The 19,735-nt window shown below is 42.9% G+C and overlaps 1 protein-coding gene across 1 annotated transcript in view; it reads right to left on the minus strand.

Moving 5' to 3' along the window:
* Positions 1-19,735, minus strand: part of ANO7 (anoctamin 7) — a 202,114-nt gene that overhangs the window by 173,006 nt on the left and 9,373 nt on the right. Inside the window, exons 2-4 of the mRNA XM_088479281.1 lie at positions 14,049-14,124; positions 8,580-8,689; positions 2,071-2,181 (exon numbers count right to left, since the gene is read on the minus strand). Coding sequence (XP_088335407.1) covers positions 2,071-2,181; positions 8,580-8,689; positions 14,049-14,124 — 297 coding nt within the window. The remainder of the gene's footprint in view (positions 1-2,070; positions 2,182-8,579; positions 8,690-14,048; positions 14,125-19,735) is intronic.

Genomic DNA, 19,735 nt, shown 5'->3' on the forward strand with positions numbered 1-19,735 from the left:
TCGGATGTATAGCTTTTTGCTATCTGGTTGTGAGGCTTCCCTGGTTTTTTTTTTTTCACCCTTACTCATTTCCCCCCCTTCCTTTTTCTTTTCATTCTGCTGTAATTACTTATGGTATATGTTTTGTTATAAAATGTGACCATATTTTGTATTATTTTTATCAAACGGATATATCAAATGTTTTTTCGTTGACCGATTGGAATTCTGTTTGTGACAGATTTGATATTTGAAATATGTTTTGGTCTTCAATAAATACATAATGTACAAGACATGAAAGAGAGAGACTGTTGCTTTGGGTAGCACAGCATGTATATTGCAAAGATAGAGGTGGACTGTGGGCTTGATTCAGAGATGTACGTTCATCTGATGATGAACGTACATCTCCGATATCCTGATATCTTCAGGTCTGCGCCTGTGCAGTACCTGTGCTGCGCATGTGCAGAACAGATCCTGCAATTAAGCTCGCAGACCCCCCCAGGTTGTCAGCATGATTGACATGCTGCTGCATTTTAGGGAGGCGGAGCAGGGGCGTGTTTGGTCACTATTCCCAGAAACGGGGGTGTGGCGTCCCTATTTTCTGAGAGGGATGAGACTGGGGTCTGCGTAAGTGACCAGCCCCCGATCAGGAGCTGGAGCTTCCTGCAGCCTGACCAAAGGACCAACCATTGCAACTGGTCGTGATGGAAATCCCAGCCTGCGATGTCGGTCGCAGTGCTGGTATCATAATGCAGCAAGGAGGTGTCTGACACCTGCTTCTGTATTTGCATCTGTGATGGACAGATTTGCACAGCCGCTTGTGTGCAGCTCTGCAAATCCGTCCATCTCTGAAACAGGTCCTGTATTTGTAGGAACAAGGGTGGTGGTGGTGGTTCGGGAAGGGGCCCCAGAGAATCCAGTGTATCGGGCCCCAAGATTTCTGTTGCCGGCCCTGTGTGCACTATCATCTTGTGAGATGGAAGGTAGTCGTATACCTTGGTAGACTATCTAGGTCATTAATAAGTAACCTGATACCTCATTAGGTGGCCCACCAACCTTTAAAAGGGAAAATAAGGCACTTTACACTTAATCCTGGTTGTAAAGAAACACCTATCTCTATTAACAAATCAGTAATCCTTTTAAACAAGCATTACAAGCTACAAGAAACAAATATAACAAAAAAGCATGAAAGAGCTGGGAGCTGCAAGCAAAGGCTTGTTGGGCCGCATGTGGACCCAAGGGCGTCTGTTGGCCAACACTTATGTAGACGTATCATTGCACAACCAAAGTGTTATGTTCTGTGCATCAAGTGCATGTCAGAAATTAGGGTCCATGATGACATGGGGCCAAATGTAATAGGGTGAGAGTTTAGAAAATGTAGAGTTTAGCAGTAAGTTGTTACAATGGTCAAGTTTTATATTCAAAAAGGGAAAACATCTGAATGAGAGTTTTTTGAGTCTGAAAAACATGCGAGTTTGGCCTGTCACTTTGTTCTCAGACTCTATTACATTGGCCAAGTTTAAAAAGTGTGGGAAAACTCTCACATTTTCTAAACTCTCACCCTATTACATTTGGCCCCTAGGGGAGTATTTATCAAAGCTAGGAGAGAGATAAAATTGTGAGAGATAAAGTACTAACCAATCAGCTTCCAATTTACATTTTGCAGACTTTGTATAAAAAATTATAGGAGCTGATAGGCTGGTAATTCACTTTTTCCAATTTTATCTCTCTGCCAGTTTTGATAAATACCCCCCAAGATACTAAATAGAAACATCACTATGTAAGCTTTTCTGAGGAAACAAAATACCATATACACTGATATTTAGCTTTACAACTTTCAATAATAGTACTTTGCTGATTAAGGGGGGTATTTATCTCTCACAATTGTATCTCTCTCCCAACTTTGATAAAGTACTAACCAATCAGCTTCCAATTTATATTTTGCAGGCTATGTTAAAAAAATGATAGTTAGGAGTTGATTGGTTGGTAAGTTATTTTTCACAATTTTATCTCTCTCCCAGCTTTGATATATACCCCCCTAACTCAGTAGACTTTACATCAATGTCAATTGCGTAATTCCTAACACACACAGACCTCGTGCAGGGGGGTTCTTATGGACATATCCTCTGCAAAATAACACAAGGTGGTAAATGGAGCATTGAGCAGCATGAAATTCACAGTCAGGTCCTTGAGCTGGAGCGAGTGCTGAGAGAAAACGAGAGGCCGTGAAACAGACATTATAAAACATAGAAAAAAACATTAAAGCATTTCATAAGTCTAGCAACTATAGAAAGATTATCAGGTGTACAGAATGTCTGGATGAATAAAACACGAGAAGCACACAAGCATCAGATTTTTATCTACAAGCCTTTAGGAGGAAAATAAGTAATCCAATAAAAGTAGCTGTTGAAGCTTCAGTCGTTTGATTTGTTTGTTTGTTTGTTTGTTTGTTTGTTTGTTTGTTTGTTCTTGCACAAATCACTATTGGAGTTGTTCTGATCATTACGTTTAGGGGCCTATGTATTAATAATTGCGACACTACCACGATTATTAACATTCCATCTCGCTGGGAATATTTAAAATTTTAAAGAGAATTTCCCAGCTATGTACTACTGCGAACTCGCAGGGAAAGCGGTTGCGGTAACCAGGGGCGTATCTACCCATTGGCCAGGATGGCGCTCGCCAGGGGCGCCGACCAAAGGGGGGGCGCCGCCCGGCAGTGCCACCAGTAGCCAAGGGGTGGACAAGTCCCCCGGGCCCCACAAGTGTAAGGCAGACCGCAGTGAGAGAGGTCTGCTCTACACAGTTTACAAACAGACAGCCGCCAGCTAATGAGAGTCTGCCTGACTCTCATTAGCTGCTGCGTCGTCCGCGGAGGGAGCCGGCTGGAGCTCACTCATGAGCTCTGTGTTCTGGCTCCCCCCGCAGCATGTGATGGGTGAGACGTCATACGTCATGACGTCTCTCCCATACAGGAGAAGAGCGGGCCGGGACTCGGACAGCAGCGGTCGCATCAGGAGCGGGGACCAGGTAAGTTGATTTTTTTTTTGTTCTTTGTGTGTGTGTGTAAGCCTGGCATGGGGGGGCACTGAAATAGGGGGTGTCTGCTACTGGGGGCACTTTATGGGGGGGTGCCTGCTACTGTATTGGGGTGGCCACTACTGGGGGCGATTTATGGGGGTGGCCACTACTGGGAGCACTGTATAGGGGTGGCCACTACTGGGGGCAATATAGGGGGGGTGGCCACTACTGGGGGCACTGTATAGGAGATCTACAACTGGGGGCACTGTATAGGGGACTACTACTGGGGGGCACTGTATAGGGGGGGCTACTACTGGGGGCAATGTATAGGGGGGACTACTACTGGGGGCACTGTATAGGGAGGACTACTACTGGGTACTATTACTGGGGGCACTGTATAGGGGGGACTACTACTGGGTACTATTACTGGGGGCTCTGTATAGGGGGGACTACTACTGGGGGCAATGCAGCATAGGGGGGATTACTACTAGGGGCACTGTATAGGGGGGCTACTACTGGGAGCACTGTATAGGGAGGACTACTACTGGGGGCAAGGCAGCATAGGGGGGATTACTACTGGGTACACTGTATAGGGGGGGCTACTACTGGGGGCAATGCAGCATAGGGGGGATTACTACTGGGGGCACTGCATAAGGGGGGTAGGGGGGCGCCAGTACATTACATTGCCAGGGGCGCTTGGATCCCTAGATACACCCCTGGCGGTAACAAGCTGTCCCCGTGAGTTGGCATTTTGGAGAAGTGTTAGACTTCTCTGGGAGAAGCTGACACTGCGCATGCACACAGCGTCAGCTTCCAGGACTGTCCGAGGGCTGCGAGAGAGAGATCGGAAGATCTCTCTCCTTCCCCGGGAGCCCCCATAGACTGCAAATGGTGCAGATTGTAGTCCCCATTGATAATAATGGGGACTGCGATCTGAAGTGCTAATTAGCACTTTGCCGGAAATTTCTGTAAAATCTCCTGCAAAATGCCATTAGTACATAGGACCTATACATAAAATGATGCAGAAACTGCAGTTTCTGCATCATTTTATGTAAAAAATGGCTTAATACATAGGCTCCTTAGTAACTAAAGTGAAACTTCAGTGGATCAAAATAATATTCTAAGATGGGAATATCCTGTCATTTATCAAACACAGCCTGTGACATGGAAGTTAGGAGCTGGTTGGCTGGTATTTTATCTCCGTTCACTTTATCTCCATCCAAGGCTTAGTAAATAGACCCCACAGTCAGTGGCTGAGACAGCAACGAGAGCAGTGATACCGTGTTCTGAGAGAAGAGAAGTGGAAACAACCAGTGGAGGAAGCACAGCTGGTGAGTGTACTCCAAGCTACAGAACTGGCAGGCGAGGTTGCCATCATCAGCTGTAGCACCCACTATAAAGGAGAATCCCTCTGGAGTGGAGGCAGCACAGTAAATACACTGGTTATACTGATTGTATATGCTTGAGGAGAGACTGATACCTTGCCTTAGGTATAGAGGAGACTAGCTGTGAAGAATGGGACAATGTTGTGTGTGTACCATGTGCACTCTGGACTGAGATTACCCTTAGGGTGAAGATAATAAGGATAGATGGGGGTTATGCTTGTTGCATTGCCAGATTGCTACATACTGTACTAGTAAAAGCGAGCTCTCTCCAGTGGGCTGCTGATTATTGCCATGAGAGTATGTGGAAATACAAGTGCATCCAAGCCGTCCAAGAGATGAAATAAATCAGACTGCATTAAAAGAGTATAATTTTGGACATCAAGTGCCTGGTTCAGCAGTGCACGCTAATGCACTGCAGAACGCAGATTCCCGATGTTTGGGAATTGCGCAGGCGCCAGACCCGTTGTGCGCATGAGCAGAATGAGTCTGCGAGTATCCTTGCAAACTGACAGCAGACTGTCCGTGATTGACAATCTGCTGCCGTTTGGGGGCGGTGACAGCCTCCGCTACCTGAAACGGAGGCATGTTGCCAACGTTTGGGGGGAACGAAGAGGCCAGGATCATCGTCGGGTGACGGAGATTTCCTGGCCTCTTCCTCCAAACTGCAGGGGCTGGCTGCGGGACCCTATGGGTCACCACAGCCGGACGATGGTACGCAGATTAACCGATGCTGCGTTGAACAACGCAGCTCATGTAAGTAATGCACAGGGGGCGTGATGCCTCCTGTTTATTACCATATCTACAAGTGCAACTTTGCAATTACGATCCTTACAGAATCAGGCCGCAAATGTGCTAATACTGCATTTAACTTCATGTAAATTGTTTGTGTTCAAGTGTCAGAGATTAAAGTTACATGGTTGTCAGGGGATCCCAAAATCTCTCTCTGGTGTTCATGGTCCTGAGTATTCCCCAGAAGAGCAAGCATACATACAGACAGGGTTACAAATAGACACATAGGGGCCTATTCATCATACCATAAATGGCCCGGTAACCATGCGGAAATGCTAGTTTCCGCATATGTAGGTTACCAGGCCATTCATCATCAAGGATCCGAATAATACCACCAGATATTCAGCAAAAGTTTTCGGAGTTTGCCTGTGAGAACTAGTGCAATCTTCAGATGGCGCTTGTTCTCATAGCCCCGCTAATTCCTATGGGAAGGAGTTCCAGGGATGCGAAGAGGGATCTGAGCGAATCCCTCCGCCGCCTTCTCACTGACACCTCAGGTCACGCAAGTGCAGAAACCGGCCGCTGGGACAGGTAAGCAATGCAGCTACTTCTGTAGCTGCGCTACTAATTGCGGGGACAGCTGCTTTTCGGAGCAGCTGTCCCCACACCAGAGCAATGATGAAATGCTCTGGTGTTAAGTATCCCCCGCAGCATATTAAAGTATCCCCCATGGCAATGTGAATACTTCATTCATGATGAATATGCCCCATATATACATACACACATACTGTACATACTGGCAGGATCACACATACAGCCATGGACAAAAGTTTTGAGAATGACTCAAGTATTGGTTTTCTCAAAGTCTGCTGTTTCAGTGTTTTTATGATGACAATTTGCATATACTCCAGAATGTCATGAAGAGTGATCAGATGAATTGCAATTAATTGCAAAGTCCCTCTTTGCCATGACAATGAACTTAGGGCCTGATTCAGACCCGCTCGCAAGCGCTATGCGCTCGTGAGCGGGTCGATGTTAGGCCACTGCGCATGCGCACGCCAGAGCCGGCTCAGACGTGCGCATGCGCGAGACCCGGCTAGCGAGGGGCGCTCCGTCGCTCCGGGTCTCACACCAAAAGGGGGCGGCTGTCGATTTTGATCGACAGCTCGCACCGTTTTGGAGGCGTGGCGTGGGGGTAGCTTCACAAACGGAGGCGTTCCCATGCGAACGCCTGCCGTTTGTGGGCGGCCCCACTGACATCACCGGTGATGTCAGTGGGAAAGCTTCCGGCTCTATTAGAGCCAGAAGCTCTCTGGGGCTTGCGACCACGAGACCCTACCACAAGGGTCTCGTCGCAAGCCCGATGGTCTTGACCATCGCGACCATCATCCTGGCCGCTCACAATAGCTGTGGGTGATCGGGGCACCACCAGTGCGAGCTTGCCCAGGAATGGTAGCAGGCAGATGTGAGTGCATATTCACACACAGTGAGGCGAAGACTTTTGGAGGATAGCCTGGTGTCAAGAAGGGTAGCAGAGAAGCCACTTCTCTCCAGGAAAAACATCAGGGACAGACTGATATTATGCAAAAGGTACAGGGATTGGACTGCTGAGGACTGGGGTAAAATGATTTTCTTAATGAATCCTCTTTCAGATTGTTTGGGGCATCTGGAAAAACACTTGTCCGGAGAAGGAAAGGTGAGCGCTACCATCAGTCCTGTGTCATGCCAACATTATAGCATCCTGAGGCCATTCATGTGTGGGGTTGCTTCTCAGCCAAGGGAATGGGCTTACTCACAATTTTGCCTAAGAACACAGCCATGAATAAAGAATGGTACCAAAACATCCTCCAAGACCAATGTCTCTCAACCATCCAAGAACAGTTTGATGATGAATAATGCCTTTTCGAGCATGATGGAGCACTTTACCATAAAGCAAAAGTGATAACTAAGTGACTTGGGGAACAAAACATAGAAATTTTGGGTCCATGGCCAGGAAACTCCTCAGACCTTAATTCCATTGAGAACTTGTGGTCAATCCTCAAGAGGCGGGTGGACAAACAAAAACCCACAAATTCTGACAAACTCCAAGCATTGATTAGGCAAGAATGGACGGTCATAAGTCAGTATGTAGCCCAGAAGTTGATTGACACCATGCCAGGGCGAATTGCAGAGGTCTTGAAAAAGAAGGGTCAACACAGCAAATATTGACTCTTTGCATAAACTTAATGTAGTTGTCATTAAAAGCCTTTGACACTTATGAAATGCTTCTAATTTTACTTCAGTATACCATAGTAACACCTGACAAACAGGTTTAAAAACACTAAAGCAGCAAACTTTGTGAGAACCAATACTTGTGTCATTCTCAAAACTTTTGGCCATGGCTGTACATACACATATACAGCAGGGTCACACATACATACATATATGCAGGGTCACACACCCAGCCCTTCCCTAATGCAGTTCTCCCAAAATCGGGAGAACCGCATGGCCCCAGAGACTGGCTAGACTCATTGTTTTCCCTACAGCTTTATAAAAAAAAAAAGTCTTACAAAATAAAAAATGCATGGTGGCAGGCGAGCCCCCACTGCCACCCAGGTGGCTCACAGTTTGGGAAACACTGCACTAAAGTCTTTAAAACCACTTGTACTACAGCCCAAGGTACAAGGTTTTACAGTCGGTATGGGATACAGCAAAGTTATTTGCACAGTTACCTACGTAGCAGTACTCATACTGTAGATGTCTTTTATCGTCTACATGGAAGAGCTTCCTACCAGTACCTTAATGTAGTCAGTAAGTGTCCCAGTTTATTCTGATCATAAGCACCATTGTCGTGCACAAAGCAATGAGACACTTACATGTTTATCTTATTATGATTCCCACCAGTCGCTTTTTTGTAATTCCACATTCATCCACTAAAGCTGCACTTTCTAAAGGTACCTATCCATTAGGCAACCTGACAGTCTGAACATCTAGTGTTCAGACCTTCAGGTCGCCGAGGTGCGGTGCCCGCACTGAACAGCATTCACTGAACGTTATACAATGAACGAGCCCGACCTCCTATCTCTGAAAATGCCGAACCTGACGAGTGTCGTCAGGTTGATGGGCATGTTCAGCAGATAGTCGGGGACGACAAGGACCCAGCGTGCACGAGCATCACTGGTCCTTGCCGGCTATCCATTCCCCGACTTTGTGAACAATGCAACCAAAACCTCCTGCTTTTGGTCGGATTGTTCACAAAGTCGGGTAATGGATAGGCCCCTTAAGGCTGGCTTGGGATATTGCAATGTGACTTGAAGAGTATGAGGTAAATGTAACAGCCTGCCTGGTGCAGCAGCCGTGCGTTTTCTGCTATTTAGCTGCTAGACCAGGTTGGTTTTGCCATTTAAAGTATTGCCGCTTTAAATTTAGCATCTAAATAGGAAAAAACTTGCAGCCCGCAGATAAGTGATTTATCTCTATGAATCTCACCTGCTCCAGGAGAACTCCGCTTATCTTCAGATTTTCAAAGTATTTTTGCCTCCTTTCATTTTTATCTTCATCTTGTGCATTGCTGTTTGTCTCCCAAACCAATACAAAATCTGTGGTCACATGAAAAAGGAAAGAGAGCACTCAATGTAGTGATTGGGACCTTAAATCTCAATGAAGAGATGACACAGGTTATAGATAGGAATGAAGTGATGACACAGGTTATATATAGGAATGCAGAGATGACACAGTGATAATTAGGAATGAAGAGATGACACAGATTATAGATAGGATTGAAGAGATGACAGGTTATAGATAGGAATGAAGAGATGACACAGGTTATAGATAGGACTGAAGAGGTGACATTAGTTTTAGATAGGAATGAAGAGATGACACAGGTTATAGATAGGAATGAAGAGATGACAGGTTATAGATAGGGATGAAGAGATGACACAGTTATAACTAGGAATGAAGAGATGACACAGGATATAGATAGGAATGTATAGGTGACAGGTTTAAGATAGGAATGAAGAGATGACATTAGTTATAGATAGGAATGAAGAGATGACATTAGTTATAGATAGGAATGAAGAGATGACACAGGTTATAGATAGTAATGCAGAGATGACACAGGTTATATATAGGAATGAAGTGATGACAGGTTATATATATGAATGAATAGATGACAGGTTATAGATAGGAATGCAGAGATGACACAGGTTATATATAGGAATGAAGTGATGACAGGTTATATATATGAATGAATAGATGACAGGTTATAGATAGGAATGCAGAGATTACACAGGTTATACATAGGAATGAAGAGATGACACAGGTTATAGATAGTAATGAAGAGATGAGACAGGTTATAGATAAGAATGCAGAGATGACACAGTTATATATAGGAATGAAGAGATGACACAGGTTATAGAAAAGAATGCAGAGATGACACAGTTATATATAGGAATGAAGAGATGACACAGGTTATTCATAGCAATGCAGAGATGACACAGGTTATATATAGGAATGAAGGGATGACACAGGTTATAGATAGGAAAGAAGAGATGACACAGGTTACATATAGGAATGAAGAGATGACACAGGTTATAGATAGTAATGCAGAGATGACAAAGGTTATATATATATGAATGCATAGATGACACAGGTTATATAAGAGATGACAGGTTATGGATTAGGAATTAAGTGATGACACAGGTTACAGATAGGAATGAAGAGATGACACAGGTTATAGATAGGAATGAAGAGATGACACAGGTTATAGATAGGAATGAAGAGATGACAGGTTATAGATAGGAATGAAGAGATGACACAGGTTATAGATAGTAATGCAGAGATGACAAAGGTTATATATAGGAATGAAGGGATGACACATAGGTTATAGATAAGAATGAAGAGTTGACACAGGTTATAGATAGTAATGCAGGGATAACAAAGGTTATATATAGGAATGAAGAATAGATGACAGGTTATAGATAAGAATGCATAGATGACACAGGTTATATAAGAGATGACAGTTTATGGATTAGGAATTAAGTGATGACACAGGTTACAGATAGGAATGAAGAGATGACACAGGTTATAGATAGGAACGAAGAGATGACAAGCTTATATATAGGAATGAAGAGATGACACATGTTATAGATAGTAATGCAGAGATGACACAGATTATATATAGGAATTAACATATGACAGGTTATAGATTGGAATGAAGAGATAACACAGGTTACATAAGAGATGACAGTTTATGGATTTGGAATGAAGTGATGACATTAGTTATAGATAGGAATGAAGATACGACACAGGTTACAGATAGCAATGAAAAGATGACACAGGTTGTATATAGGAATGAGGAATCCAGTTTATGGATTAGGAATAAAGTGATGATACCTATTATAGATAGTAATGAAGTTATGACATTAGTTATAGATAGCAATGAAGATATGACACAGGTTACAGATAGGAATGAAGTGATGACAGGTTATAGATAACAATGCAGAAATAACACAGGTTATATATAGGAATAAAGAGATGACAGAGGTTATGCATTAGGAATTAAGTGATGATACTAGTTATAGATAGTAATGAAGTTATGACACGGGTTATAGATCCCCCCCTCACTTAGCAGTTACATAACTCTCTCCTCTACCACCAGCTCCCATCTTTTTCCACCCTCCATAGTCTCCTCCCCCTCCTCTGTCTCCCTTCATCACATCTAGTACTCTCCACCGTATCTCCTATAACTCCATTATTATTTACTAAAATCCCACCATGGTCCTGCTAATCCACCACTAAGCCCTGCACCCTCCCTTTTCTCCAAGTTAACGCTCCTCTTCTCCACCCACACCACACTAAACCTCCTCCTTGCCCACCACCTGCTGTCACCCTTCCTCATTCTGAAGCCCACCACATACTCACACTATCCTTAACCCCCTGCTCTAAATCTATCTCAATCCCACCCTACAGCAACCCTAACAATCTCCTTCTTCTCTCTCCTCCTAACTCTGTCCATGACAGCTTAATCTCCAACTCCTTGAATCTCCTAGCTATCACCAAATCCTGGATTTACTCATCTGACACCACTTCTCCTCAGATATCTTCTTTGGGGGCCTCACATTCTTTCTCACTCCCTGGCCTGGAGGTTGCCACGGTGTTGGGGTACTTCTATCGTCTGGTCACTCCCACCAACTCTCACCTTCTAAACGCTCCATTTCATTCTTTCCATTCAATGATCATGACATTCACCTCTTCCAACTTCTTCGAGTAGCTACCTTTATTCGTCTCCCTGGCCTTAGCTCAAAATTCCTTGATAACTTTACTTCCTGGCTCCTAATCTTCAAATGGGCTCTCAAGAAGCCTTTCTTCCTCAAAGTTTTCCAGCGCTCATCCTAACCCATTACTCCATGTTCTTTCCTCACAATCCAGCCCATCTGTGTCACCCCTGTTTGTCTGTCCCTCTCCTCTAGAATATAAGATCTCACGAGCAGGGCCCCCTTCTCCTTCCGTTACTTATATTTTAATTTACAAACAGCACCTAACACTACATTGCTGACACCCTGCTGCTTATTTAAGTGTTATGCAGCAATGTTTATAAAACATATATTTGTCCTGCATTGTTTGAACTGTTAATAACTGTTTTCTTGTTAACGTACTTTGTAAGGCGTTGTGGAACCCTTTTGGCGCCATATAAATAAAGGATAATAATAATAATATAGATAGGAATGAAGAGATGACACAGGTTATATAGGTAAGGAATAAAGATATGACAGGTTATAGAGAGTAATGAAGTGACGACACAGGTTATAGATAGGAATTAAATTATAGCACAGGTTATACTGTATATTTGGAATAAAGATATGACACAAGTTATAGATAGGAATAAGGAGATGACACAGGTTATAGATAGGAATGAAAAGAAGGCACAGATTATAGATATGAATGAAGTGATGACACAGGTTATAGATAACAATGAAGATTTTAAACAAGTTATAGATAGGAATGAAGAGACGACACAGGTTATAGATTAGGAATAAAAAGAAGACACAGGTTATAGAGAGTAATGAAGTGATGGCACAAGTTATAGATAGGAAAGAAGATATGACAGTTTATAGATATGCATTAAGTGTTGACAGAGGTTATAGATAGGAATGAAGAGACGACACAGGTTATAGATAGGAATGAAGTGATGGCACAAGTTATAGATAGGAAAGAAGATATGGCAGGTTATAGAGAGTAATGAAGCGATGGCACAAGTTATAGATAGGAAAGAAGATATGACAGTTTATAGATAGGAATTAAGTGATGACACAGGTTATAGATAGGAATGAAGAGACGACACAGGTTATAGATTAGGAATAAAAAGAAGACACAGGTTATAGAGAGTAATGAAGTGATGGCACAAGTTATAGATAGGAAAGAAGATATGACAGTTTATAGATATGCATTAAGTGTTGACAGAGGTTATAGATAGGAATGAAGAGACGACACAGGTTATAGATAGGAATGAAGTGATGGCACAAGTTATAGATAGGAAAGAAGATATGGCAGGTTATAGAGAGTAATGAAGCGATGGCACAAGTTATAGATAGGAAAGAAGATATGACAGTTTATAGATAGGAATTAAGTGATGACACAGGTTATAGATAGGAATGAAGAGACGACACAGTTTATAGATTAGGAATAAAAAGAAGAAAGGTTATATAGAGTAAGGAAGTGATGGCACAAGTTATAGATAGGAAAGAAGATATGGCAGGTTATAGATAGGAATTAAGTGATGGCCCAGGATATAGATAAGAATGAAGAGATGACACAGATTATAGAATTGGAATAAGAAGATGACAGGTTATAGAGAGTAATGAAGTGATGGCACAAATTATAGATAGGAAAGAAGATATGACAGTTTATAGATAGGGATTAAGTGATGACACAGGTTATAGATGGTAATGAAGAGATGACACAGGTTATAGATAGGAATTAAGAGATTACACGGGTTATAGATAGGAATGAAGAGATGACACAGGTTATAGATAGGAATTAAGAGATTAAACGGGTTATAGATAGGAATGAAGAGATGACACAGGTTATAGATAGGAATTAAGAGATTACACGGGTTATAGATAGGAATGAAGAGATGGCACAGGTTATAGATAGGAATTAAGAGATGTCAGGTTATAGATAGGAATGAAGAGTTGTCAGGTTATAGATAGGAATGAAGAGATGACACAGGTTATAAATAGGAATTAAGAGATTACACGGATTATAGATAGGAATGAAGAGCACAGGTTATAGGTAGGAATTAAGAGATGTCAGGTTATAGATAGGAATGAAGAGATGTCAGGTTACAGATAGGTTACAGATAGGAATGAAGAGATGACACACATTGATAGTAATGAAGTGATGATAGGTTATAGATATGAATGAAGTGATGACACAGGTTATAAATAGGAAATAAGAGATTACACAGGTTATAGATAGGAATGAAGAGATTACATTAGTTATAGATTAGTAATAAAGATATGAGACAAGTAATAGTTTGTGAAGAAGAGATGCAGATTATATATAGGGGAAACAGGTTATAAGAAGGAATGGAGAGATGACACCGTTATAGATATGAATATAGAATTGGAAAGAAATAGAGAATTATTATTAAAGGGAAAAAAAACATGAGGAAGATATGAGAAATGATTGCACATATTTTTCGCGTAGTAGCAGGAAGTTTAACTGCTTCCAACACAGTGGATTTTGTGACAGCAGTTATACATTAAAAAGGTTTGATCCAAAAGAAAATAGTTATGATTTATGTTTTAAGTACCTATCTATATGAGGAGAATGTGTGTGTTAAATAATAGGACTATACAGAAATGGAAAATAAGTAATAGAAGTGTAGAAAACAGGAATCAGACTTGAGGACAGGTCAGTTATATTCTAGTTCAAAATTATTTGACAATTATTTACCAATCTGTGTTTTCCCATCACTAAAAAAATTAACTCTGTCTTCCTCTTCCTGGGGTCCATGACTAATAGACCAGACCTGCTGGACAGATAATTTCACAGTCATAGTCAAGAATGTATATTATGAAGATATACTGTTCTAATAAAATACAATAATAAAAAAGCACACTGAAAAGTTGTATTCATACAATAAAGTGATAAAAGAGTATAGAAAAGTAGAACATTATAAACACACCTAGGGGTAAATTTACTAAGTTGAGAGTTTGCAAACTCTGGAGAGTTTGGCCATTTTTTCCCACTCTCGAATTTATTAATGTCAAACTCGGGGGAGAGATCTCCTTTGCTATGGGAAAATACTGGAGAGTTAGCAAACTCTCTTCAATTCACCATCGGCAAAACTTGAAAACCTTTTCACTGGTGAAGATAGGATTCTGGAATTTACCAAGGAGAGAGTTTCGAAACGCTCATGATATGGGCAAACTCTCCTGTAAAAACTCGTGAAAAAAATACACCTGCCGGTGAGAGTTTGGCAGAAACATACACAGATCGCTGTGATCCATGTATGTTTCTGCCTGTAAATATAGAAAATAAATTTAAATATCAGAAAAAAAATGACATAGGGTCCTCCCCTAAAGCTTAACCGGCCCCAGGCTTGCCAGCCTTTCCTGGTTTCTAAGATGACGGGGAACAAAATGTGTAGGGTTCCCCCGTATTTTAGAAACCAACACCAGGCTGCAGGACCAGTAAATATGAATATAGGTGGAAAAAAATTGCGTAGGGTCCCCCCTGTATTTAAAAACCAGAACCAGACCCAAAATGGCCTGGCTGTAATGCCACAGCCCAGAGACCCTTTCACCGGGCTCCGGGTCGAAGCATTATCAGCCTAAGCCGGTCAGGCCAAGCCGGGGATCTCAGGGGAGGTGGGGACCACCCCAAAAAGGGGTCCCCCCTCTCCCTTACCCCAGGCTTGGTCAGAAGCCTGGGGCTCTTCCCCGCACCCCTGGAGCGTTGGGTATGGGGGTAATGAAGTGGGGAAATATAATTAAACTATTGTATTTTACAGTGGGACTACAGGTGCCAGCATGCTGCCCTTTGGCACTTGTGTAACTACAAGTGCCAGCAGACGGGCGGCACCTGTATCCCCACTGTAAAATAAATAGTTAAAGAGAGACAAAACACACACACCGTATAACTTTATTACACAAACACATTCACACATACTTACCTATACCAGATGTTTCTATCCCCTTCTCCAGTAGATTCCGTATTGACTGGCCCTGCAAAAAAAGATTTCATACTCACCAATATCCTGGCGCTGGTCTCCGCAGTAATCCATGGCCTTTGTAAAACAAAAAACGATCTTACCAATCCACACACCGGGTATCAGTATGTGTGTTGCCACACATACTGATACCTCCCGAATGCCAGCTGACGGGACTGCACGGGGTTTGCATGTCCCGCCAGCCAATCAGCGGCCGCACTGACTGTAGAGCGGCCGCTGATTGGCTCCGGCTACTGACAGTTCCCACATGTGAAATTATAATGTGCAATGTAGAAATTAAGACATTGTAAAATGAGATTAAAGATTAAAGGGACCTAGAGGCAATTCAGGGCCTATGCAGAGAATTAAACTATAATATTTGTCAGTGGGGACAACTTGGCTTACCTAGTGTCATAACTGACTTTCACCTGAGACTTGAGACAAAGGGCCAACAACCATCTAGGCTGTCTAATGCTGCCCATCCACTAGGCGATTAAACGTAGCGATTGAGCTATAACGAACGTTGTTATCGCTCAATCGCTTGTTAATTGCCGCAAATCAGGCAGTAAAATGTTAAAAACGTCCAGCGATGCGCACGCCCACTGGTCGTTTTTAACATCAATCATCGCCCGAACATGACGGTCAACCTGACGACCGCCGTCAGGTTGTCATGTTCGGGGATGATTGATCTGCATACACTGAACGTCTGAACTTTCAGTGTATGCACTTCACTCCGCGGGAGACGACGGCGTCGTAATCGTGCCGTCGCCCCCGCATCTAGTAGTGGATGGGCAGCATAAGAATTATTAAAATCTACCTTTTTTCTTACCACACACTTATCTTTTCCACCACCACTAAGATTTAAATAAAGGTCTCACCCATAGTGAGTTTTTCAGAGCTCTACCCCATATACTTCACTTTACAATATACTTCCACATCTTACTTTAATCAGAGATAATGTGACACAAGCACTTTTCTTTGTCATCAGCTATGTAACATTAAAAATGACAAGCTAAAATGTGATATTTCAGTTTATAGGAACACATGACTTGAACTTATTGATTTTTCTGTTATTTAATATGGAAATAATATCTACAATGTTTAAGTACAAAAATCAGTGATAACAAACAAATATAAATTGCACAGTTTCTCAGAAATAATAATGATATAAAACAGAAATTAGCACACAAGAGTTGGGAGCAAAACAAAGAAAGCAAATAACTTTGTATCTGGAACAAACCATGTTGCCATAATCACTAAGCGTAACATATCCTCCCTGCTTCACTCACTTCTCTCCCCTATCCTCTCTCTCTCCTGCCCTGAACTAGCCACCTCCCTATACAATGCCTCCCATACTTCTGCTCTTGACACTGTTTCCCTGGCAATCACTACTCACCCCCGCAGATCCACACCTCAACCCTGGCATTCCAAATGCACTAGATACATGCAAAAGTGTTCACGCACCACCGAGCGACAGTGGAGAAAATCAGGCTCTAAGGCAGACTTCCTACATTTCAAATTTATGCTCACATCCTACAGTGCTGCCCTTTCCCTCTCTAAACAGTAATTTTTTAGGACCCTAATCTTCTCCCAATCCTAAAAACCCCGGTGTCCCTTTCGCCACCTTCAACTCCCTCCTCTGCCCACTTCCTCTTCGCCTCCCCTTCTCACTCTCTGACCTTGACTTTGCCACCTACTTTACAGCTAAAACTGACTCCATACTGACATAATTTCCCACCAGACCCTCAGTATTCCACCCCCTCCTTTCCCAGACCACCCCTACCCCTCCATCTTATCAACTGACATTCTTCTCCGCTGTATCTGGAGAGGAAGTCATGGCCCTCATTTGGTTCTCTCCCCCCTCCACTTTCTCCCTTGACCCTATCCCTTCCCATCTCCTCCGCTACCTCTCTCCTTCTGCCTGTTCCATCCAGCCCACCTCCTCAATCTCTCCCTCTCAACTAGCACTATCCCTTCTGCAATCAAACATGCCGTCTCCCCATTCTTAAAAAACCTTTGATCCTAACACTCTCTCCAACTACCGACCCATCTCTCTCCTCCCTTTTCGCTAGAAACTCCTTGAGTGTATTGCTTACAACTGCCTTTCTCTCCTCTCATTCCCTCCTTGACCATTTTCAGTTTGCCTTCCATTCTCTCCACTCCACTGAAACTGCCCTCACAAAATTCAACAATGACCTCCTTGCTACCCAGTCCAAGCCATTAGTCTATGCTCATTCACCTCAACCTCTGCTCCTTTTGACACAGTGGACCATCCTCTTCTCCTGCAAATTCTTCACTCCCTTGGTCGACGTCACACTGCCCTCTCCTGGCTGTCCTTCTACCTCTCTGGATGTTCCTTCTCTGTCTCATCTAATGACCCCCCCCACTTCCACTTAAAGTAGGTGTTCCCGAAGGTTTTGTTCTATTCTCCCTCTACACGTCCAGATGAACTCATCAGCTCTTTTTACCTCCAATATCATCTCTATGCTGATGATACTCAGGTCTAACATTCCTCCCCTGACATCTTTGTCTCTCTCCTAACTCGTATCTTCAACTGTCTCTCTGCTATCTCTCCCTGGATGTCCCAGCGCTTTCTTAAACTTAATATATCTAAGACTGAGCTGATAATTTTCCCACCCTCCCGAATAACCTCACTTACCACAATTTCTTTATCAATTGAAGACACAACTATTTCCTCTAGCCCCAAAGTGTCTTGGAGTTATCCTGGACTCCTCCCTTTCCTTCAAACCACAGATTCATCTCCCCTCACAGTCCTGCTGTTTCCATCTCAAAAATATTTCCAAGATCAGACCCTTTCTCAGCCAGGATGCTACTAAAACCCTCATCCACTCAATCATCATCTCCAGATTAGACTACTGTAACCTCCTCCTATCTGACCTCCATTACTTCAACATCTCTCCACTCCAATCTGTCCTCAATGCTGCTGCTCAGCTCATTTTCTTCTCCAAACGTTCTACATCTACCTCCCCTATCCTACAAGCCCTTCCCTGGCTCCCCTTCCCCTTCAGAAGCCAATTCAAGGTTCTTACACTCACTTACAAAGCCCTCACCCATTCACAGTTCTGAACTAATCTCCCTTCACATTCCCACATTTGCCTGTGCTGCTCCCTACCTTTGGAACTCTCTCCCTCTCCCCATCAGACTCTCTACAAATTTTCAAACGTGTTCTAAAGACCCACTACTTCATCAAAGTCTACCCTCCTGTGCTTCTCCTTACTTATACTTTCATCTACTCGTCACTCCCCACTAGGGCACCTGTCACTTGGTTGCTTACGCTCTGTTGCTTATTTGAGTGTTATGATTGCTAATGCGGCACTGTATATAAACCTTGTCCTTGTCCTGCATTGTATTGTACTGTAAGTCACTGGTGTCTTGTTCACTTATTTATGTACTGTGTAATGCGCTGTGGAACACTTGTGGCACAACATAAATAAAGGATAATAATAAAATAAGAATTTGCAAGGGGTGCAAAATATTGGCTTCTTTTGCATTTAGCCCACAAATGATGGACAGCTTTACTTTTACACTATAATTTAATCTCAGTTTGGACACACTGCTCCCACATCTAAATCTCTCTGCACATTTTACACCTGCCCCACCTGCTTTTACCAAGCTGCAAAGTTACTTGCTCTTTTTTGCTTTGCTCACAACTCAGAATCAGCCCCAAAGTCTGGTTTCTGCAGGGTCCCTCATCAATATGAAAACTGACTTCTAGGAATTAAATATGCTTTCTCTCAACATGGCATTTTAGGCAGCTAATTCCCCAATCACTGGCCAGCTTTTTTTTAATTCACTAGTCAATTCAGTATAAATCATACATGCCTACTCTCCCGGAAGTCTCGGAAAGCTCCCGATTTTTCTGGTAACCCCCCCGCACCCCCAGAAGAGTAGGCATATCTCCCACATCCCGCCAACTTCATAGTGAAGTGGGCAGGATGGGGAGATCTTACGGGGGAATTTTCGGGTCCGCAAGTAGGGGGTGGGGCTAAAATGACGCGGTCCCGCGAATTGGGGCCTAATGATGTATACAGTCTGGCCCTGCCCCCTGAAGATGTCACAGAATCTCATCTCCGGGGCTAATCCCCGGGGAGGGGTTTAGAATATAGGCAAGTATGGAATAATATTAATGCAAATTAGCCATGGGTGGCTATCTTAGAAACCCAGTTTTCAATGCCTGAAATATTAGAAGGTAATAATTCTTTGCCTGTTTAGGATACAAACATGAGAGTCCTTTTAAACATTATCTCAGACAAGATTCTATGAATTGAGGTCAGATATGTTTGTGCAAACTTGAGTATCTTATAGTATCTTATAATAAGTACAATTGCAATGATGTGAGACTCCTCAGGTTGGTGGGGAGAAGGTGAGGGGGCAATCTGACACAGGAGTTATATAGCCTCCAGACACT

The sequence above is a fragment of the Taudactylus pleione genome, unplaced genomic scaffold, assembly GCF_031769625.1.
Source record: "Taudactylus pleione unplaced genomic scaffold, aTauple2 ptg000229l, whole genome shotgun sequence".
Taxonomy (NCBI): domain Eukaryota; kingdom Metazoa; phylum Chordata; class Amphibia; order Anura; family Myobatrachidae; genus Taudactylus; species Taudactylus pleione.